Genomic DNA, 24,374 nt, shown 5'->3' with positions numbered 1-24,374 from the left:
TCTTACCATCCCAGGATTAGGAATCCAAACCTAAGGAACTCTTCACCATATTTCACCTTCAAGTACCTGTCCTTTGGCTGAGTTCCTCTCTTCTCCAGATCACCAAACTTTCATTACCATATATAAATGATCTTCCTTACCACATGTAAGGCTGAGACCCCTCCACTCCACGTACCCAGTCACTTTTTCCTGGGAGGTCTTTGTAGGTATTGGCTTTATGAGTACAGCCAATCTTTGTTCTTGAAAAATTGCTGTTATATCTGATTAAATGAACAACATTTGTGATACTCCAGGTAAGTCTTTGGTTTCTCCATCAGCTTGTCCAATTATATCCTGTTTAAAGTGTTTCATTTTAGTTTTAAAAAATCAGGATCTACTAAGTTGTGTGGCTTACACACAGCTAAAGAAGAGCTTCCTCACATATCCAGAAAATAGAACATTTGAAACAGCATCAATAATAGTCCAAACAAGTAACCAGACAAAAAAATATTCAATTTATTCAGTCCTATGTAATTAATTCTCATTTCTGGATCTTAGTTTAGCAGTCTCCTCTAATAAAGCTTTCAGCTTCCAGACTAAAAAGAGTTTTGGAAATATTAATGTAGTACACTGTATGGTCTAAAAGTTGTCTAAGCAATGTCACTTCAGAAGTCTGTACCCAAGAGTCTATTTTTTGGAATGTCAATATTTGAAGTATCTGGTACAGTTCTTTTCAGTGAGGCTCATGAAATTATCCTTCTTTGTTAAATACACAAGCTCTGGCCTATAGCTTATAGCATGACTTTCAGGCAAGCATCAAAATCTGTCTATAGAAGACAGAGACCTAATAGCTGTAGTTATGAACTGTAACCAATAATATCATAATGGAAGAAAGTAAAATTCTCTATTGAGGGATAAATATAACTATTTCAAAAGAATTTTGAGCAATGTTACCCCTTAGAGTAAAGACATTGTCAATGGGGAATTGACAGTTCTCCAGGGAGTTTACATATACAATCAGAAAGCCTACAATTTCTGAAATAATTATACTAATGACATTTTATTCATATAAATTTTATGTAGAGAAGGCTGGACTTCTCTTTTAATATGACAGCTTCCATGAAATTTACAGTTGTGACACACTGAACAAACCTAATTTTATCTTTCATTGCTATTCTATGCTGAAAGAATAAATTTTTGTGATTTCTAGGAGTCTGCTGGGAAACCTCAAAGACAGTGTTAGGTGAAAAGATATCCTGAAATTTTTTGAAACTATGTTCCGTATTTAGGATTCAATTTTGAGTTGTCAGAGGAAATTTGGACAGTTGATTTACAGTAGGATCACAGATACCTGAGTTATAATTCTTGGCTGCCTTTTCAAATAAAATTATAATGAAACATTTTACAAAGCATTAAATATAACATAATTGTTAAGAATTAGCTCTTTCATAAGTGAGGAACTTTTGTTTTTTCCCCTTAAATATTTAAGCATATAATAAAGTTAACATGTAACACAAAAAATTATTCTGGTAAAATACAGCATCTCTGCTATCTAGGCAGATTACATAGATAGTAGGTAAAGGTATTGATCAGTAAGCTAAGGAAAAAAATCCAGCAACATCAAGTAAACTTTGTTGATATTTTAACACATTTATATAACTTATTTTGAGGTTCGGGTTTATAAATCAAATCAAATAAACTTCATTTTATAATTTTTATTCTTCATTATGTTATTTTGAATATTCTGGAACAAACGATGCTTTAGAACTAGTTCTTTCTCAGATGATCGAAAAGATGAAAACTATCTTCATAATAATATGATATAATTTATTTAACATGCAATGCGTTAAACACTGCTTTTTTCAAATGAATTAATAAGTGCTTTATATTTTGTTTTGCTTTGGTTTACTGTCTAATTCAGGAAATATTGATAGTTATAACCTACATGTATGAAAGCTGTAGGATTCCAAATAAATTTTAAACATGTATAGGGGTCCAGAGACCAAAAAAGCTTGCGAGCTGCTACTTTAGGCCAAAATGTTTTTTCCCTTAAAAAAGCACAAGCACATGCTCAACTGTATTTGTCTCTCACTACTCTTAGCATATAGTCTCAGTGTCTCTTATTAGTTATAACATATAATAAAAGTAAGTCATTTCTGTTTTACAGAAAAACCCAAGGAGGTAGATCATTAAAAACTATCTGGCATATGCATATTTTAGCAGATGCAAAGCTCATGAACATACATAATATAGTTTTCTACAACATACAGTCTTTTGACTACTTGTTAAAGTGAGAAAAATGAACAAGTTCATAAGTGTGATACAAAACTCTAGCATCTATATATAGCAAGTAAAAATAAGCAAAAGTATATAAACTTAACCTTATGATTAGTAATCAATGCAACACAATAAAAAATAGATAAATACATGAAAATTAAAAACTTTTGTGCATCAAAGGGCACTATCAAGAGTGAAAAGACAACCCCCACAGAATAAAGTATTTTCAAATCTTAAGTCTGATAAAAGATTAATATCTAGGTATATAAAACACTCCTTCAGCTCAGTAGCAAAAAAAGAAACAACCCAGTTCAAAAGTGGGTGAAGGATTTGAAGACATTTCTCCAAAGAACACAAATAGCAATATACACATGAAAAGTCACTCAACATCTCTGGTCGTTAGGGAGCTAGAAATCAGAACCACAATGAGATACCATTTTATATCCATTATCAAAATGCACCCAATAAAATATAAAACAACCAAAAAAAAGTGTTGGCAAGGGGTGTGGAGAAATGAGAACCCTTGTGCATTGCTGGAATGAATGTAAGTGGGACAGCCGCTGTGAAAAACACTTGTATTTCCTCTGAAAGTTAAACATATGATCCATCAATTCCACTTCTAGTATATACCCAAAAGAACTGAAAACTAGAACTAGTACACCAATGTTCATAGCAGCATCATAAGTCACAGTAGCTAAAAGGCAGAAACAACCCAAATGTCTATGATGGATAAGAGGATAAACAAATGTGTATGCATACAGTGGATATTATTCAGCCTTAAGAAAACAGTCAAGTTCTGATACATGTTATAAAATGGATGAGCCTTGAAAACATTATGCTGAGTTAAATGAGCCAGTCATAAAAATACAAATTATTGTATGATTCCACTTACATGAGGTACCCAGACTAGTCAAATTCTTAGAGACAGAAAATAGGACAGAGGTCACCAGAGGCTGTGAAAAGTGGAGAATGGGGAGTTTCTATTTAAAGGATACAGGGTTTCTCTTTGGGATGACGAAAAAGTTCTGGAAATGGATAGCAGTGATATTTGTATTACATTGTGAATTTACTTAAGGCCTTTGAATTGTATACTTAAAGTTGTTTAAAATGGTAAATTTTATGTATATTTCATCACAATAAATATACTAATTATGATTAGTAATCTATGTTCCTTAATTTTATCTTATTTGTAAGTTATCTAGGCATCTAATGGCTATCCATTGACTCAATTTAATGTTAGTCTGAAGTTTAAGTTACCTAAATATTATGGATATTATCGTTAAACTGACATGCTAAAAACAAATACTGTTGAAATAAAGTTTCTCAGAATAATTCATTCTAGTCAAACATAAACGTATTTTTCATAATTCTAAGAATTATGTAGGAGAAATATTAGCTTGTTCAGTCAGAAACCTGTATATGTTTAGGTAAAGCAACCCAAGATAAACAAAATGTATACTTGTATTATATTTAACATTGATAAATGTTTTAAAAGACACAATTTTTAAGCCATAATTTGTTAGCTTGTGGTGCTAAAGATTTACCCTAATCATTTGATTTTTTTTTTTTTTTAAGTCTAGCATATTTGAAGCATTACAAATTCAGTTTCCTTATTTTGGGGAATTTTAGGAATAATCGATTTATTTAAGCATTTATTTATTTCTATAAGCCAATCAGAACAGGGCTTCTTTAAATTAATAAACATAATTTAATTAATATTAACAGGGATTTGAAAGCATTTTACACTTATGCAACAAGTAAAGGCCCTTCTGAGTTAGACCCTCAGACACAAGAAGAGCTCAATAGTTTCAATTCTACAACCTCAGCCACAGGTCAAGAGTAAACACAAACTCATTCCTTACAAAAAAAAAAAGAAAAATCCCTATTCTTCTTCACATAAGGCACCAAATTCTTAATTGTTTTGAGATCAAAATGGGGAAATAGACAAATGAAAAAGACTATAAACAGGATTCTCTGTCATGTTTCACCCACCAGAGAATAGAGTCCTGTAATCCATTTAGAGATCACCAAATGGCGGGTCAGACCATAAAACCAAAGTCCTGAGCATTGCTTACCACCAGGCGGCAATAATTTCCTGGCAGTGCACAAACTAGAAACAAAGCCAAACACAAGTCAGTATTACAAGGTTTGTTTTTCTTTTAGTTTTTTTGAACCTAGAGAAACAGAGAGTCATTTAAGTAAACTTCTTTTGGCATTTGGGAATCACCTCTGGTTGCCATGAAATGATACCTGTGGCCTTAAGCAAGTGCTTAAAAGTACACTCCTCCAGCAGGGTAGTTTACCTGTTTCTATTAGGTAAATCCATTGAGCATCTCAGTGGATGACCTCTAACACTGTTAAGGAATAATTTTTTAAAGGTAAGGTCATAACTTTATTCCAAATACCAGATGAATACATATCAAAGATGTTATTTCATTCATTCATGAGGGAATCAGAAAGATGTTACAACTGATTCACAGGAAATGCAAAAAACACAAATTTATAGGCATTGCATATATTGTGCATTGCACTTCCATGATACAGAAGAATTATTTGGACAAAAGCCACTTACATTACTATCAGTTTTTCACCACTTAGAATTTTGAAATAGCTGGAAGATTGAATAGTGCTGATAATCCAGAATGGTCCACTCTCAGGACACCCAGTAATATTTTTTGTCTGTTTCAAAGTCTTTTGTAATTTTTCCTTACATATGAAAGGAATACAGTAATGCATGGATGTTTGAAAAGAAAAGAAAATTGTGTTCAAGATGTCCATGTGAAAAAAAAATGTTTATGTACCAAATAAACTTTTTTACTGTTTATACTGTTATTTATTTGTTTCTACTTAAATGGTTGTCACATACCAGGATTTTGTAGAAAGCTATATCATCTTCAATAATAATTGACTGTTTTATTTTCTCAAAATTTGAATTAGAAACCTATGCTTTTGTATCATTACTATAGTTGTTTATAAAGGGATTGACTTGTTAGGATGCCAATTATTTTTTCCTTGCATTGACCTTTGAGTAATATTTTGACTGATTATTTATGCATGTATGATGAATAATTAGTAATTATTTGAGCCAGTAAATTTATGTTCTCATAAGTTTTTCACAAAGCTTACTATTATTTTCAGTAAAACAAATAGGAAGCTGTATTAAAATAAACCACATAGACCTTTTTCAAATCTGGGATGCAGTAAGCATACTAACAATGTGACCTTTGGCACCAGAGAGTTTCAGTTCTGTCAGTATCTGTTCTATGACAGTGGGTGAATTCTCTTTTCTAAGCCTCAGTCTTCTCTAAAATAGGAATAATTATGGTATTAACCTCTTTGCTACTTCATTAGTAAGTGATGAATATTGAAGTAAGAAATGGATGTGGAAGCACAAATGTTGACTACCAGAGCAGATCCTTTAAGAATCCTGTGCCTGCTAAAGTCCAGCCTCCTCCATCACACCTTTCATAAATCTAGTCTGTTTCATCTTTCCTTTTGTATTACATTCAGTGATCACATATTTACTTTGACACTAATATGTGTATTTGGAAAATATTTTTGGAAAAAAACCTTTGCTAGATGCTATGGGTTTTTAAACAATTATATATGCCCTGGGCTTTGCCCTTGAGGAACACACAGTATGAGAGAGTATATTCTTAAATGAACCAGTTTTTTAAGTATCATAATTGTTGATCTCATGAGATGAGAAACTTGTCTACTATTCCAAATCCTATTTTAGGATTCCTGTAAGATTTATCACTGGTTCCTTGGAAATTACTTGGCATGGTAAGTAACCAGGGAACAACCTGGGCTAATCCGCCATCATTTTTCACCTTAATTAGTTCAGTGGCTAGTCTCATCAGTTCCTCCAATGTCTCTCTTCAATTAACTCATCCCCTCATAGGAAGACTCAGCTTTTTAAAACATAAAGTCTTGTCACTTCCCTACTTGAAACCAGTGGATTCTCATTACATTTAGAGTAAAAGCAAAACTTCTTGACATGTTCTGCTAGATTCCACATGTTATGGTTGCTCCTGACTTTCTCAGGCCTTCTCTTACCATTACTCGCCCTCTCCCCATTGCTCATGAAGCTTCATCAACCTTTTTCTTGCCTCGGAGATCATACAGTCCCCACTATCTATAATGTTCTTAACCCCACTCTTTGCCCATCTAACTTCTACTTATTCTTTCTGTTCCAGTTTAAGTATTTCTTTCTCATAGAAACCTCCTGATCTGCCTCCTCCAATTTAAATTTTGCTTGCAGTTCTTTTTCTTCATAGCACTTATCACAATTTGCAGTTATATACCTATTCAGGTGTTTGATTTCTATATATGTGGACTATAAAGTATGCAAGGACAAGGATCATATCTTTTGGTATATGATGTATCCAACATCTAACCCAGTTTGGCACATACTATATACTATATAGATATTTGTTAAACATATCCCATGAAAATATGTGATCCATCCCTAAGAAATAGATGTTCAATAACTAACTTCACAAAATAGATATAAAATGTGTATTTATTTAGCAATTCCCATGATGTATAAGGAGTCTTCCATGAAATAGACAAATGATCTGGAATATAAAAACAAAGCAAAACAGAAGGAACAAAATAGCAACAGACAGACACTGAGAAGGACTGGTGGTTACCATGCGGGGGGGGGGGGGTGTTGGGATGGGGAGAAAGGGGAGGGTGAGGGGGATAAATGGGCACAAAAATTCTCAATCATAATGTAGGTTGGTCATGAGGATAGTAGTACAGCATAGAGAATACAACCAGTGCTTCTGTAACATCTTTCTATGTTGACAGATAGTAGCTGTACCAGTGGGAGTGAGGATTTAATAATATGGGTAACTGTTGAACCACTGTGTTATATATTTGAAAGTAAAATAATACTGTATATCAATTAAAAAAAGAAGTAGACAAATGATCAGTAGGGAAAGTGAATATATTAAGCAGTTATAGTAATAATGATAATAGATAATTTTTTAATGCTAACTACACAGTAGACACTATTCTAAATGTTTTATATATTCATCAAAAATTGATACTGGAATGTAGGTGTCAGCAAGATTACACCTTTTTATTTTACAGGATGGCAAATTTATATGGGAAAACAAATCATAACAAGGATTCTGATTAATACCATTGAGAGCAATAAAAATTCTGAATAATTTTAAACAACAGAAAAATAATTTTAATAAGTATAAATAGTCCTTGTAAAGAAACAAGTTCATATGAATATTTAAATTTTTACATTTATGAAAAATCTGTTATAGTCATACCTCATGTTCACTGTCTAAACAAAATCAGAGTGTGGCTTTTCTTTATCACTATGAATCATAAATTCTTGTGGATTTTTATATCATTGATTTTAATCTAAATTTAGGTCTTCACATTTATTCCTGTTAAATTTCCTTTTAGTCTAAGGAGACCTTTTAAAAATCTATATAAGCCATTCACTTATTTTACCTGTCTTTTCTTGCTCTATCACCTGCAGATAAGTTAATCATTCTGTCATTGCAGTCACTGATACAACTTTTTTTAGGATAAGCCATTTCACATACAACCAGAAACCCTACTGGTTATAATTGCTTTATCAGCTAACATATTTCTCTTCTGTCCCATAGAAACCCACTTTCTTTACCTTGTCCAAAGAAGTTTATAAATGACTTACTTGTTGAATATCTTAGTGAACTCAAGAACACAGGTTTGATATTCTGTTCTTTCAGAAAATTTTCATAACTCTTACATTAGAGCCCCTAAAAGATCAATGTCAGAAGCTCTGGGAGAATACATGATGTATATTTTGAGAAAGAACCCATTTAGGTATTCATATGTAATCTCTTTGTATTATTAGTTCAGATCTTATATCACACACAACTGTCCAGTAGGATTTAGAAAATGCAACCTATCTTAAAGGTCTGTAAACAGAGAAGTTACTAGAAAAGAGTACACATGTTGGAGCTAACCAGCAAGGACTCCAAAACCCTTACCTTGGAGACTGACAAATTATGGCTGTGGAAGCCATACTCCTTTATATATGGCCACTGTGGGAGACTCACTCCAATTACTGTAAGTTTGCTCACTAGCTACCCAAAATTAAATCCAAATAACAGAGATATCTTCTATTGTATTAGTCTTGTAACTTTTCTGTAAGTTAAACGTTTTTTCAAAACAAAAAAGTTTTAGGTGGTAAAAATAATTATTGGAAGGGGAAATATACCCTATTGAGGAGTTTCCTTGGCATCAAAATACAAATTTGCATGTTTAATTTATTGGTAGTCTTACTGGCATTTCAAAACACTACAGGGTCTAAAGGAGAACTGATACTTGGTCTAGGTATTCTTATTTTATAGTATAAATCTCCATTTCTTCTTTTAGAAATTGCTGTCCAATCAGTCAAATTAGCTTTAGGACAGAAAAGCAACATAGATAGAATCAGCACAGTTCCTAAGAAAGAATGTATTCTCATGAAAGTTTTCCTTAATGAGGAAAATTCTGTTGTTTAATAATTCACAACTGAAATTACATTGCATATCTATAGAGGGTTTGAGATCAATTGAGACAAATTGTTTTCTCCATGCTTTTTTTAGATTAGTTATCTAAAAGTAGTAACGTTATTTTAGAAGTGATTTGGCATTTTGCCTTCTCATTTGTGCTGACTTGCAAGACACTACAAATTCTGATTACTCTAAGTGGATCCTCACTACACTTGGGCAAGCTTTTGGTTCATTTTTATTGACTCCTTTGTATACATTAATGAATTGCAGTGTTCAGACTTTTACCTTTTTTCACCTCCTTACTTCCTCTGTTCTCTTCCCTCTTGCTTCTTGTTAAAGACCATCAAGGATATATTCTCCATGCTATACTACTATCCCCATGAACAACCTACACTATGATTGAGAATTTTTGTGCCCTTTATCCCCCTCGCCCTCCCACCTACCCACCCCCACCCTTCCCATGGTAACCACCAGTCCCTTCTCAGTGTCTATGAGTCTACTGCATTGGTAGGCATGAGTATTTGATAATGTGGGTAACTTTTGAACCACTGTATTGTATATGAGAAACTAATAGAAGACTGTTTATCAGTTAAATAAATAAATAGAAATTTTAAAAGACCATCAAGGTTAAACATTTATCCTTTCCACTTAAACTATTTTTCTGAGTTAATACTCTATCCATTCCTTTTATCTCAAAGAAAGCTTCTAATTCTCAAAGTTAGTGGCTGCTTGTACTTTATTATTAAGGAAATAATTATTAAGCATCAATGTGCTCATTCTTTTACTTCTCCTTAGTTGTTGAGTGCATAAACCACTTCTTAATTTTTTAAACAATCCCTCCCATGGTTTTCACCACTAAATTTTTTAATTGTTCAAGTAATAGATTAATACATTCTCCTTATTAAAAAGTAAAAATGAAACATAGATAAGATTAACATCCATTTGAACCACCCTCTTATCTCATTCACCTTCACACTCCCCCAGAAGAAAACACTTTTTAATCAGTTAGAGGGTTGTTCTTCAAAACTTCTCTATACTTTTCTACAAAAGTATACAAGTATATACAAAAGTATAGAACAAACAAGTTCTTCTAAAATTTATATAAAATGGAAATGCAAAAGACCAAAAATAACCATAATAGTCTTAAATAAGGAAAAGAAAAAAGTAGACCTGCTTTATAAATATCAAGACTTAAAATTACATAATTAAAGTTAGTAGTACATTATTGGTGCAAGGATACTTAGACCAACAGAAAAGAATATAAGCCCCAAAAAACAACAAACCCCATATGAACAATTGCTATATGTCAGAGTTTGAACTACACATTAGTGGAGAAGCTTGATTTTTCAGTAAATGATGCTGGGACAACAGGCTGTCCATATGAAAAAATGAAATTGGTACCCCTATCTCATACAATATACAAAAAGGTAATTCTAAGCTTATTAGAAACCTAAATATGGAAGACAAAACTATACAGCTTTGATGGAGGGATATAGGACATTTTCATTATACTGGCTTACAGAAGGACTCATTTTACAACTTAATGGAAGAAAATTCACATAACATAAAATTTGCTTTTTAAAGTGTACAGTCCAGTGCCTTTTGTACCTTCACAATGTTGTGCAACCATCACCTCTAATTCCAGAATATTTCATCATCCCCCCTAAAAAACCATACCCAATAAGCAATCAATCCAATACTCCCTTCCTTCATCCCCTAGTAACCACTAATTTGCTTTCTCTCTCTGGATTTGCCTACTATGGACATTATAAATGGAATCATCCAATATATGACTTTTTATGTCTAGTTTCTTTCATATAACATCATGTTTTCAAGGTTCACCCATATTGTAACATTTATCAGTACTCCTTTTTATGACTACACAATGTTCCATTGTATAGATATACCACCTTGCTTAACCATTGATCAATTCGGAAGTTTGGGTTTTTCCCACTTTTTGGTTATTAAAATAGTGCTGCTATGAATATCTGTATAGATGTTTTTGTTTAGACATCAGTTTTCAATTCTTTTGGATATAGAGTTGTTGGGTCATAGAATTGTTGGGTCATATAATAATTCTATTTTTAACTTCTTGAGGAAATGCCAGACATTTTCCCTATTAAGAACTGTACTTTTACATACCCAACATCAGTGTATATGAGGTCTCCCAATTTCTCTGCATGCTCAACATTTGTTGTTTTCCTTTTTTTAATTATAGCCTTTGAGTGGGTGTGAAGTGGTATCTCATTGTAGTTTTGATTTGCATTTCCCTAGTGACTAATAATAATGAACATCTTTTCATGTTGCTTTTTTGGCCATATGTATATTTTCTTAGGAGAAATATCTATTCAAATCTTTAGTCTCTTTTTTTAATAAGGGTTTTTTTTAAATAGGTTATTGTCTTGTTGAGTTATACTTGTTCTTTATATATTCTGAATGCTAGACCGTAAGATTCATGATTAGTAAATATTTTCTCCCATTCTATAAGTTGTCTTTTCAAGCTTTCTTGATGCACAGAAGATTTTAATTTTGATGAAGTCTACTTTGTCTAAATTTTCTTTTGTTTCTTGTGCTTTTGGTACCATATCTAAGAACCCATTATGAAAACCAAGGTGTAATGAACATATACCCCTATATTTTCTTCTAAGAATTTTAGAATTTTAGCACATACATTTAGGTCTGTGATGCATTTTGAAGTAATTTTTGTATATGGTATGAGGTAAGGGTCCAACTTCATATTTTTAAATATGAATATCCAGTTCTGGCACAATTTATTGAAAAGACTGTCTTTCTCCCCTTAATTGTCTTGGCAATTTGTCAAAGATCAATTAACTATAAAGGTAAGAGAGTTTATTTCTGGATTCTCAGTTCTGTTCATTTGGTCTATATGTCTGTCCTTATGCCAGCATACACTGTTTTGATTACTGAACCTTGGAAGTAAGTTTTGAAATTGGTAAGTGTGAGTCCTCCAACTTTCTTTTTCAGGATTGTTTTGGCTATATGGAGTCCCTTGAGATTCCATATGGATTTTAGGATGGGTTTTTCTATTTCTGCAAAAAGCTTGTTATGATTTAATAGGGATTGCATTGAATCTGTAGATTCTTTTGGGTAGTATTGCCATCTTAACAATATATAACTTTCTATTTATGTCTTCTTATGTTTTTGTAACTTTCAGTGTACAAATCTTGCACCTCCTTGGTTAAATTTATTCCTTAATATTTTTATGTTATTTTAAGTGGGATTGCTTTATTAATTTTCTTTTTTAATTTTTCAATTTTAGTGTATAAAAATACAACTTATATGTGTTCTTTATGCCTGGAATTTTTCTGAATTTATTAGCTAATAGTTCTTTCTGTGGATTCTTCAGGATTTTATATATATAAGATCATCATCATGAGAAGAGATAACTTCTAGTACAATGTTGAAAAAGTGATGAGAGCAGACATCCTTGGTCCTGATCTGAGGGGGATGTTTTCCATCTTTCATCATTAAGTTGGATGTTAGCTATGGGTTTTTCATACATGCCCTTTATCAGACTGTAGAAGTTGCCTTCTATTCCTAGTTTTCTGAGAGTTTTTATTATGAAAGGGTATTCTGTTTTGTCAAGAGCTTTTTCTACATCAATTGAGATGACCATGTAGATTTTTTTCTTCATTCTATTAATGTGCTGTATTACATTGCTCATATTCCTTATGTTGAACCACCCTTGCATTCATGAAATAAATCCCACTTGAACATAGTATATAATTCTTTTAAAATACTGTTGAATTCAATTTCTTAGTATTTTGTAGGATGTTTGTATTATATTCATAAAAGATATTGTTCTGTAGTTTTCTATTCCTGCCTGTGATGTTTCATTTGTCTTTATATTAGGGTAATACTGGCCCCATAAAATGAGTTAGGAGGTGTTCCTTCCTGTTCTGCTTTGTGGAAGAATTTCTGAAGGATTTGTGTTTATTCTTCTTTAAACAGTTCATAGGATTCTTTGAAAGTGAAAATCCATCTGTTCCTGAGCTATTATTTGTTGGAAGTTTTTTTGATTTTTGATTCAATCTATTTCTTTGTTATATATCTGTTACAGATTTTATATTTCTTCTTGAATTGGTTTTGATAGTTTCTGTGTTTCTAAGAATTTGCCCATTTCATCTAGGTTATCCAACTTGTTGGCATACAGTTGTTCATAGTATTCTCTTTAATCCTTTTTATATCTGTGAAATCAATAGTCGTGTCCCCACTTTCATACGTGACTTTAGTAATTTGAGTTTTTTTTTTTTTCTTGGTCAGTCTAGCTAAAGGTTTGTCAATTCTGTTGATCTTTTCAAAGAACCAGCTTTGGTTTTGTTGGTTCTTTCAGTTTTTCTGTTCTCCATTTCATTTATTTTCACTGTAATCTTTATTACTTCCTTCCTTCTTTTGGCTTGGAGTTTAGTTTGCTTTTCTTTTTGTAGTTCCTTAAGATAGAAGGTTAAGGTATTACTTCGAAATCTTTTTCTTTTTTAAAGTAGATATTTGTAGATATCTTTTTTAAAGTAGATATAAATGTCCCTCCTAGCACTACTGTTGCTGGATCCGATAAGTTTTGGTATGTTGTGTTGTCATTTTCAGTCATATCAAAGTATTTTCTAATTTGCCTTGTGATTTCTTTCTTGACTGTTTAAGAATGTGTTTAGTTTCATATATTTGTAAATTTCCCAATTTCTTTCTATATTTATTTCTACTTTCCTTTTATGATGGTCAGAGAAGATACACTGTATGATTTCATTATTTTAGTGAGACTTATTTTTTGGCCTAGCATTTGATATATCCTGAAGATTATTTAATGTCCACTTGAGAAAAATGTGTATTCTACTGTTATCCAGGAGATTGTTCTCTATATAGTTTTAGGCCTAATTGGTTTATACGGTTGTAAAAATCTTCTTTTTCACTTCTCCTTCTTCTGATAAGGTATTCTATTATTAAAAGTAAAGCATTGAAGTCTTCCACTGTAATTGTTGAACTTTTTCTCTCCTCAGTATGATCAGTTTTTATTTCATGTATTTTGAGGCCCTGGTTAGGTGCATATGTGTTTATAGTTGCTGTTTTCAGGTGGATTGACTTTTTTGTTTTTGTCTCTTTTAAGACAATTTTTGTCTTAAAATCCCTTTTGTCTGATACTACTGTAGCCATTGCAGGCCTCTTTGGGTTACTGTTTGCATAGACTATTTTTTTCCATTTTTTTTATCTTCAGTCTCTTTGTGTCTTTAGATCTAAAGCACATACTTGAATCATGTTTTTTTTAATCCATTCTGCCATCCTCTACATTTTAATTAGGTAGTTAAATCTACTTATATTTAATGTAATTACTGAAAAATCAAGATTTCTTCCAGTTTTTCTGTATGTCTTTTATCTTTTTTATTCTTCATTTCTTCCATTAATTTTTTTTTAGCTAACATATTTTCTAGTGTGCCGTTTTGAATTTCCTCTCATTTTGTTATGCATATTTTTAGTTATTTTCTTAGTGGTTGCCCTATGTATTACAGTTAACATCTTAATTTATAACTATCTAGTTTAAATTAATACCAAGCTAGTTTAAATTTTATGCAAGTTCTTTGCTCCATCTCCCTTACTTATATTGTCATTTTCACAAATTATGTATTTATACATAGTGTTCCCATCAGCATAGATTTATAATTAATGTCATTTTCTTTATGTCATATAAGAAAAATACAAATATACAATCTAAAATATACATTAATACTGACTTTTATATTTACCTATGTAGAGTACCAGTGTTGTTTATTTCTATATGTGAATTCAAAATTACTGTCTAGTGTCCTTTCTTTTCAGCCTGAAGGACTTCCTTTGTCATTTCTCATAGGACAGGTCTGCTAACATAGGTAGCCAACATTTATTAAGTATTTACTACTTGGAATTGCTAGATGATTTATATGCATTATCTTATTTAACCTTTAGCAGTGAGGTAGATGCTATCATTCTCTTTTTTTAGGTAAAGGAAATGGTGACTTAAAAATATACCCATCCGTGTCCCAGCAGAAGTCATACCATACTTAGATGTATAATTGGGAAGAGTTTAATAAGAGACTATGGTTGGGCAGGTTTTTGAGAAAGCAACAAGACATAATGCAGTACCCTGGGTCTAGTTATAGTGGGAAACATTAATGCTTCTATGTCTAATGGGCCAAAGGAAGGGGGCTGCTATTGGAATCCAGAAAAGAGCTGGTAGCAGGGGTCATCTGACAGATGATGTGAATTTAGTCAATCCTATGCCTATAGAAAGAAGCCATGGGAATAAGTACCAGAGCTTATTCTTCTTCAACCCTTCAAAGTCCTGACAGTGCCTCCCATTGGCTGAATTCAACCAGAAGCCAGAGAGCTCAAAATAGCTTGTTGTTTCTATCTATATGGGTCAGCTTGGTGCAGAGAAGGTGAAGAAGGATGGAGAGTGAATCTGAAAGGGAAATGGAAAAAAATCTAGGAATTAAATAACTGTTAAACAGCAGAGTCAGTATATGAGTACCACTTTACTCCTAACCGCCATGCTATACTACCTCTCATAAAAGAAGTTTCATAAAATATTATTTGGCCAGGGAAATCTTTTACATATGAAAGTTTCTATCCTATCCCAAATTGTTGGTACATTTCTTTATACTTAACAGTAAGTGAGGAGCACAAATATACAAAAGCTGAGCAGCAAAGAATGGCCAAAAAGAAAAGGTATGAGTATTGATTTTACATGTTGTTTATATTTTCAGAATATTAAACCATACTTGTTTCCCTTGTTCAGATTCCAGACTCCATCATTTCTCGTGGTGTTCAGGTGCTCCCACGAGACACAGCCTCCCTTAGCACTACTCCTTCAGAATCGCCTCGTGCTCAGGCTACATCTCGCCTTTCTACAGCTTCCTGCCCAACACCAAAAGTAAGTACAGTTCCTTGGCACCTTACACCTGCTGAAATATGTGAATCTGGGAAAGTTAATTAATATTTCCCTCTGCTTGTCAAGGTTGGATTGCATGCAAGATAATACAATGAAAAATAAACAGACTATAAGATAGTTACTACCTACTATTTAATAAATTATCATATTAGGCCAACAGTAAGGCAATAGAAATTTCATGCAAAATGTCTACTCCTACATCAGGCTATGGGTATCACTCTATATAGCTCTTGTTTCTTTGTTTTAGACTTGTTATTTTTTAGCATACTCAACAGTATAGATGTAAGTTATTTGTTTATTCAGAGGATGACTGTATTTCTGGCCAAAAAAACAGCAAGATAAACAAAATAAAATAATACCACCAAAGGGATTTTTTTTTTTTCCAACTTGTCCGGGCTGGGGTAGCACCCTGCTCTAGTATCATTCCAAAATTTTTCAAACATATTCAACTTGGAATGTTGCTGCCTAATATTTGGAAACAAATCTAAATTAATTAGAAAGTTTTAATGCCAACCTTTGGGAGACGGAGAAGGTATCTTAGTATTTATTTTTTATAACTTTTCCCAAGTACTGAGTCATGTATGGGGGAGAAAAAAGAGATTAGACATTTATTTGCTGTCTCATACCTTCGTGTTTATGATAGATTTAGTAACAAACTTAATTATGACTGACTTCTTTTTCCTGGAATGCCTCTTCCCTGGTTAAGTTAGTCATTTGCACCTTCAGGTTTTCTATGTGGTGGATCCAACATGGTCATCAAAAGGTTAACAGTAACATTCCTTCTTATTTAATAAGATATGGTGTTAGATATTAGGGTATACAGTAAATTTATTCTAGAGATTTGCAGGTAATTTTTCAAACTGAACCTTTTTCTCTGTCATCAAACTTAAGGACTTATATACCTTTTCATCAATTCCAACTTTTCTATGAGTTTTATGATGTTATAATTGGATTTAACTAGAAATTATCTCAAGCAGTTCTTGATAAGTTGCTTTTGAATTCCATGGTACGTTCTTCTCAGCAAAGTCCTCAGAATGTTACTGTTGTATATCATTTTGAGATTTGTTTAAAAAATAATTTATATTAATTCAATATTTTTAAAAATTGAGGTCCTAAATCTTCAGTGAAGAAAAATTGTAAGAACATTCTAGACACAAAATGTTTATTAATGCCATTCAAGTTCTAGTCAGCAACAAATGAAAACTGGAGTTATGAAGACTTGAATTAGAAGAATCTCATCCATGTTTTTTAAATTTTTAGAACAAAATAATTACATTATTTGCATTAAATCCCAACTGTACAAGCTGTACTCATTTATAAAATCTGGGAAATAATCAAAGCTAAAAGTTAGGTCCACTGTAAGTGTTTAATCATTCACCAAATATTAAAACCTATATGTTGGGAATACAGAGTTATCTAAAAGAAAGTAGTCTTTTCCTAAATAATGTATTGTGAACATAAATATTTTAAGTTAAATTTAATTATACATAGTAGTTATTGAGCCTTTTTAATACTTTGTAATGGCACTTTAATTACAAAACAAATATTAAATACAATTTTAACAATAGCTTGGCAATTCTAAATTACTAAAGTGAAATCCTAAAAAGAAAAGTGTGAGCATTTATCAAGTTAATTTGCTTAAAACTTTAGGAGAACCAAGTGGCTTGTCTTGAAATTTTTTCCTTAATTAGCACATAGATTTTTCCAACTGATGATAAATTCAAATAAGTCAGTGCATTTAACCCTCTCTTTTTTTTGGAATTGCTTTCTGTATTTTTATCTAGGAATAAATTCTATTCCTTTCAGACAATTTTTAGCTGTACCAGAATGTATACCTCAAATATAAAATTATTGCTTTGGTATAATTTTAAAATAAAACTTTCAAAGCTGAATCAGAATATTAATACAATAAAAAATTAGTTGAATATTTATTTTTTAAATGAGTAAAGAAATCAAATTTTTCTATTAAAAGTCTTAAATTATAAGACTGCTTAGTTGAATCTAAACTAGATGCTTTTATATGTGCCTTTATATCAGCAACAGCTATAATCTCTGCCTTCATGGAGTTTACAGTTTAGTCAATGATATATTACATAAAACAAGTAAATAAACATAAATAATTCTTACAATTATAACTTCACAGTGACTTTATTTATAAATTGAAATTCATGCTATGAAAAAATGAAAAAATTATCATGATAGAACATAAGAAAGAACCTCACATAGATATGATCATCAGAGAAGGCCTCCCTAAGGAGTAACACTTCACCAGGGATGTGAAGGATGAATAAAAACAAAACCAAGGGCTTTGTGCTGGATAGAGGTTTTGAGAATTATATTCAGCAATAATGACCACGTTAAAGGTGGTTGTCAACAGGCAGTCGTCACCAATGAAAGACTCTTAGACTAAAACTTCATTACTTCATGAATAGCCTGATTCAGTGACTCAAAGTCCAATTTAAGATACCAGTTCTCTTTTATTTTAAATAATGAATTTTTTTGCCTTTGCCAACAGAGTCAAATTTCAAGGCTGTATGTTTCAGCATTTAAATCTGTTGTAGGTGAATTTTTTAGTTTAATTTTATAGCATAAAAATTTGGGGCAGCAAAGACATCAAAAAGAAAGTGAAGTTTCTAATTTGAGATATAAGTAAATGATGATGTTATTAACTATATTAAAGAATAAAAGTTAAGAAGCAAATTTTGAGGGTAAAAGAAGAGGGAGTTAATACATTTCAGTTTTGAATGTGTTCAATCTGAGATATGTATGAGACATCCCAGGAATGATAGCCAGCACAAAATTAGAAAACGCGTTGAGTTTGACACTGCTCTTTGTTACTGCATCTTGGTTGTGGTATTTATAATTTAAAACTCATTAGTGTTGTCTAAACCCCATAGAAATTTCTCTTCTGCCTTTCAGATTAGGCATGCAGTCTGTCATGTGCAGAAATATATTTGCAAATAAATTTTCTTTACATGACAAATACAATATAATACTGAATTGACTGGATAATTGAACCCTGGATTCAAACGTGGCTTCTCAACTCAATAACCACACTACATTAAGCTAGTTGCTCAGCTTCTCTTAGCTTTGTTCCTGTGATGAACTAGTAATTCTTCATCTCCAACAGGGTTTATTAATTTATTAAGTAAGTTTTGCCTGGTGTACCAAAATTAAATAAGTGTTGAGCAAGTAGACATTGTTCTTGCCTTTACAAAGAGACAAAAGAGGCAACTACAAATTATAAAAGTATTATAAGTACTATGATTTATCAGCAGGAGTAAAGAGTACTCTGGGATATCAGAAGCACTTAACCTAGTCTTTGTGAAAACATCAAAGTGTTTATAACCAAATTACTATTCAGAACAGTTCCAACCTCTCCCTCTGTAACTTACCGCTCGCATACTTAGACTGAAAGATTTTCTACCATATACATGTGTTCATCTATTTCTCTTAGTCAATAGCTACAATATTAAATATTATTTTATATTCACATTTTATATATTCACTGCAATATTATATCCTAGATTGTGCTTTGATACTTTTTTAAGATTCCCCAGCTATAGTGAGAATAAGGTCCATATAATACACTGTTTGGATTTCCTTTCTAGTACACTCATTACAGTCTAACGAAGACAACCATGTATTAGCTTTTTGAAACAATTCTTTGAAGAATGGCATTCTCTCCAAACATTTATTTGCTGAAATGATTTAATATTTTATTCTATATGGGGAAAAAGTCATTTCTCTTGATTTTCTTTTAATGAAATCTGACTGAAATGGAAAATGACTTTTCACTCCTCTTGCTTTATGACACAGTGAAGTATTTTTTAAGAACAAACTTGGGATTTTAGTGATTCACTGCCCTAAATGAAATTATGCCAATCCCTAAAAACCAGATAGTATGTAGATTATATTTAAGTAAGAGTGGGCAATATCTAAAGGACTAGAGTTCTAAAATTGGTGATAGTATCCCAAAAATGGTTTGCTAAAAGGATAATTCTATAACAGATAAATTGTTTTAAAGTGAACATGATTCACAATGTACATGAGTACTGGTTTCCCATTTGGAAGGCAGCAGAAGCATCTCTGTCAGAAATCAAGAGGCCTGAGGTAGAGAATAATGACCAGAGCAAAAAGAAGAAAAAATCCAAACTTTAACTTACCATTCCCTATAGATGCCACTAAAATAGAGACTATATTTTAAAGACCAATTCAGTTATCTTTTTATCCCCTATTCATCTGAAATTTAACTTAAAAAAATAAATAAATAAATATAGTCTGTTATAACATCCCTTGTACCTTAAAGGTTAGAATAGAATTTTGTGACCAGACTAACCAGCAAGTTATTTTTTTTTTCTCTTGGGAACAAAATATGAACATAATAAAAACCAAAGTTTGTAAAATGATTAAAAAGTACATGTATTGAAGTATCTTTTTACAAAGGATGTGTTCATTCAATATACTTATGTCTAATTTTATATTCAAACAAAATGAGTTATGACTTCTCTAAGTTTCAGTTATTGTCTTTGAGCAAAAGAATTTAGATTCCTCTGGATAAAAAATGTTATTTTTCTTAACTCACAGTCTTTAATGTGTATGTCTAAAAGGCAGTGTGATTTCCTCTACATATAAAAATGGCATTATTGATCCAATATTTGGATAATATTCCCTCTGAAATTTTTTCATAATGATGTTAATTTTTATAAGCTATTCAAATTATTATCATTACTTTCCTTTGTGATCACCAGGGTGATTATGTGATATGGCTAGTTCATTGGTTCTAAACTTGAGGTTCCCAAGTCTCTGGAGAATACCACTGCAGATTATTTTCCTCTATTTTTAAAAGCCTAAACAAAGTCGGTAAGACTACACTATCATCAAGTTTCTCTACTTTTGCCTGAAAATTATATCAACTTTGGTATATCAACACCTGTTTACCTATTAATGAAATTACAGTTTTATGGGCTCTACATGTAGAGTCAACTAATGCCAAAAAAGGTTGGGAAACACTGAATTATTGACATTAAAAGTATATTTTCTGGATATAAAATATGTTTTCTTTTGTGCAAAGTTAACTGCCTCATCTGGAAGGTATGGAGCAATAATATTCTCAACATTACTGGTCAGATTTAGCCATTCTCAATGATCTCAGGACCCCATCACACATTTAAAAATTATTAAGGGTTCCAAGTAGCTTTTTATGTGGGTTATATCTAACGATACTATACTAGAAATTAAAGCAGAAATTTTGAATATTTATTTATTTGCTTCAAAATAAGAATAATAAAACCTTTAAAGGCTAGCATAAATAATAATGTTATGAAAAAACAATTTTCCAAAACAAAAAAAATCTGCTTTTCAGCTTTTGATGACACTGTTTTACATTTTTTAAAATATTTTTTAATGTCTGGTTTAATAGAAGACAGCTAGATTCTCACATCTGCTTCTGTACTCAGACTGTTGTAATACGTTATTTTGATTGAAGAATATGAAGAAACAAGACCAGCCTCACACTGTTATGTACTTAGAAAAGGAGAGACTATTTTAATAGCACTTTCAGATCATTGTGATAATCTTTGAACACTATACCAAAATTTTATAATTGATAGTCTGTTAAAAGTCTCTTCATTAATATATCCACCAAGCTTATCAAAAAGCCTTGGAACTCACAAGCTCATGGTGATACACATTTTCCACAATTTTAATTTTTACTTAAAAGCTAGAATTTAACTGTAGCAAAAAAGCAACAAATCCTGCTCATTTTCATCCTTGACAGACTCAATTTATTCATTTTCAAGAAAATATCTAACAAACATCTAAGTCTAAATAATCATAATTTGTGAGTTAGTTTTTCATTCTTTTAGATAAAATGGTGTTCTGTGTAAAACCTGACTAGTTCATCTTGCAACTCAAAATAATTGCATAAGTGCTTTTTATTGAGACAACCATCAGCCTTTGGTATCCCCCAGGAATATTTTATTCATACTTCCCACTTTGTCACACTCAAGGGACAAGTTAAAATTAAATTAGTATTTACTGTTTCATTGAGGACATTGTTAAATGAAACTAGCTTTCCTTTTTTGAAATCATTAGATTTTTTGTTTTAACTTTTGGTACATAGTAGTAAATAATCCAACGATTTTTCATACTATTTGGATCTACCACCTTGATTTGCACTAAGGTGTCAACCCACCATTGCTTTTGTAACATCAGTGCAAATGTCATTTGAAGAGGCAAATAATGTCCTAGTACTATTATTACCTTGGGGACCCCTGAAAGGGTCTTGGGGACCCTCATTAGAATAATCAAGTGAGTAAACTATGTTTCTAAAAATACCCTGGGTCAAAATTATGTATGTTGAATCTTACCTCTCCTAATTTTCTATTGAAACAACGTTATAATTGTATTCTCAGTCCAGAGATCTTATCCTTTATGTAAATTACCACCAGTGCCATGCATAAGCATTATAATTTATTCATCCTGACTCTGTAATCCAGATTAATTCTGAGGCAGGGAACAGAGTTTCTCTCCCGTTTTTCAAAATGAGGCAGTCTTCATGGAGTCTTTTGAAAACACAAAACTAGAAATTGTAATTCCCAGCCATCTCTACTTACTTCCAGTGTGATACTACTACTACATTTGGACAGAATATCCTGTTTCCTAGTAGGTACACAGAGAGCCCTCTTTTAAGTCTTAACCTACATACTGGAAGATAATTGGGGATAGTTTTTTTTTTTAATGAGTTTGGAACATTTAAAATTGGTACTATTTTAAATAAAAAACAAATGTTCAGCTTTTCCTAAAAAAAAAATCACATCCACATTACTGGGCCAGCACAGAGGTCAGTTGGCACTCTTTATCCCACCAGTCTATTTTTCTCATTTGCATTAAATGCCTGGTTCCTAGAGACTTTTGAGTAACTAATTTCCACTCTTGTTCATTATTGTCTAGTTTCTCCTCCTTTGTTTTGTTTTTTATTGTTTTGATAGCAAAACAGTTTTTTGAGACTTAAAATAAAGGACGGCTCTCTTATGTCCTTTTCTAATGAGAAAGGTACTCTCCAGTATGGTAAATAAAGTATTCTGTATTGATAAAACTGAAATTAGAGAGTGACAAAATACTCTAGCTATTAATTTTGAATTTACAAATTATTTTAAGTGTTTGTTCTATGTTCTATGACATTTTGCTAAGTGCACAGGATCATACATTGATTTCTGTTTCTTTATTCATCTAATTAAGTGTCCCCTCTGCTTTTATATATAAAGTGATAATTGAAAATGGAAATCCCTCATCCTTTTCTAATTATTTAATGTTCACAGAGTTATGTACATCATTGAAGCTAAGTATAACTTAACTGTGAAATGTATAATTGTCATTCTGAAATCGGAACTTGCAAATGAGATTTGATTAGTTAGCCTGAGAAGATGTAGATAACCAGAAATTATTAACTATAAAGCTAACAGTTTTGTAGCTTAGTCTATAAGAGGCATGGTCTTTCTTATTAAAAAAATAATATACATACTCATTTAAGAAAATTTAGAAAATTCATATAAGCAAAAAAGAAGGGAAAAAGTTCCTCTAAGAGTACCCTTAATAAAAAACGACTTTTAAAATTTTGCTGTATATCATTCTGTTATTTTTTTAATAGTTTATACAAATAGATAGTAGAGAAAAGTAGTGATAAAGAGCTCAGGTTCTGGAGTTTGGCAGGCCTGACAATCTCAGTTTTATCACTTATTAGATACGTGGCTTTCAGAAAGTTATTTCACCTCTATAACCTTAATTACATAATATGGAAAATGAAAAATAATACTGTTTGCCTCACACAGTTGTTTTAAGGTTTTGATTTTTAAAATGCAAATCACTTATCACAGTGTTTGAAATATAGGAAGTGCTCACTAAATGTTAGTTATTATTATTCAACTATGTAATATTTAACCTGTTTTATTCATTTATTAATATAAACATCTTTCTATATCATGAACATCTTTATATACTTCTAAATTACTTCCTCCCATATTATTAATTATTGTTTGCTATTCTGATTTGTGAATGTAGCATAGTTTTTTCACCAGCCCCTATTTTGGATATATTAGTTGTTTCCTACTCCCAGTTTTAAAAACAATGTTGTGATAATCTCCTGGAATTTAAATGTTTTAGAGTCCTCTCTTAATTAAACTTAGCAACATGTATTAAATTCTACCTTTGTTGAAAGTATATGCAGAACCTTTATGCCTTTGATTTCTGTAATTTATATGGATACCAGGAAGAGATTATTTTTGCATCTTCCTGAATTCAATTTATTGATATTTGGAAAAAAGCAGTTTTTAGCATTTGCATTTGACTAATTTACTAGTACAAGTTTAGAAATTATGGATCCAAAGTTGTTTGAAAAGTTAACAAGATTGGTAAGTAAATGTATTGTACTGTAAAGTGCTAAATATTGAGTATCAGTCCTAGTCTGCCATTTCATAACTTTGTGAGAAACAGTGGACCTCATTTTCTATATATATAACATAATGTTATTATATTAAGTAACCTCTGAAGTCCCTTCTTTAGTAGGTCTGTAATTCTGTTCCTTTGAAATAAGTTGGTACATTGATTGAATAAGTAGTATTATTCTGTTTATCCCTTCTCTCAGTATTATATTAATATCCAATTAATATAAA

At 31.5% G+C, this 24,374-nt stretch overlaps 1 protein-coding gene across 15 annotated transcripts in view; it reads left to right on the top strand.

Moving 5' to 3' along the window:
• Positions 1-24,374, top strand: part of GPHN (gephyrin) — a 710,040-nt gene that overhangs the window by 479,085 nt on the left and 206,581 nt on the right. For all 15 annotated transcript variants that reach the window (XM_037005467.2, XM_037005787.2, XM_037005423.2 and 12 more), the window contains one exon: positions 15,550-15,684. In XM_037005467.2, coding sequence (XP_036861362.1) covers positions 15,550-15,684 — 135 coding nt within the window. The remainder of the gene's footprint in view (positions 1-15,549; positions 15,685-24,374) is intronic.

Source organism: Manis javanica, chromosome 8 (genome assembly GCF_040802235.1).
Source record: "Manis javanica isolate MJ-LG chromosome 8, MJ_LKY, whole genome shotgun sequence".
NCBI classification, from domain to species: Eukaryota; Metazoa; Chordata; class Mammalia; order Pholidota; family Manidae; genus Manis; species Manis javanica.
This window is presented reverse-complemented; position numbering and strand designations above follow the sequence as displayed.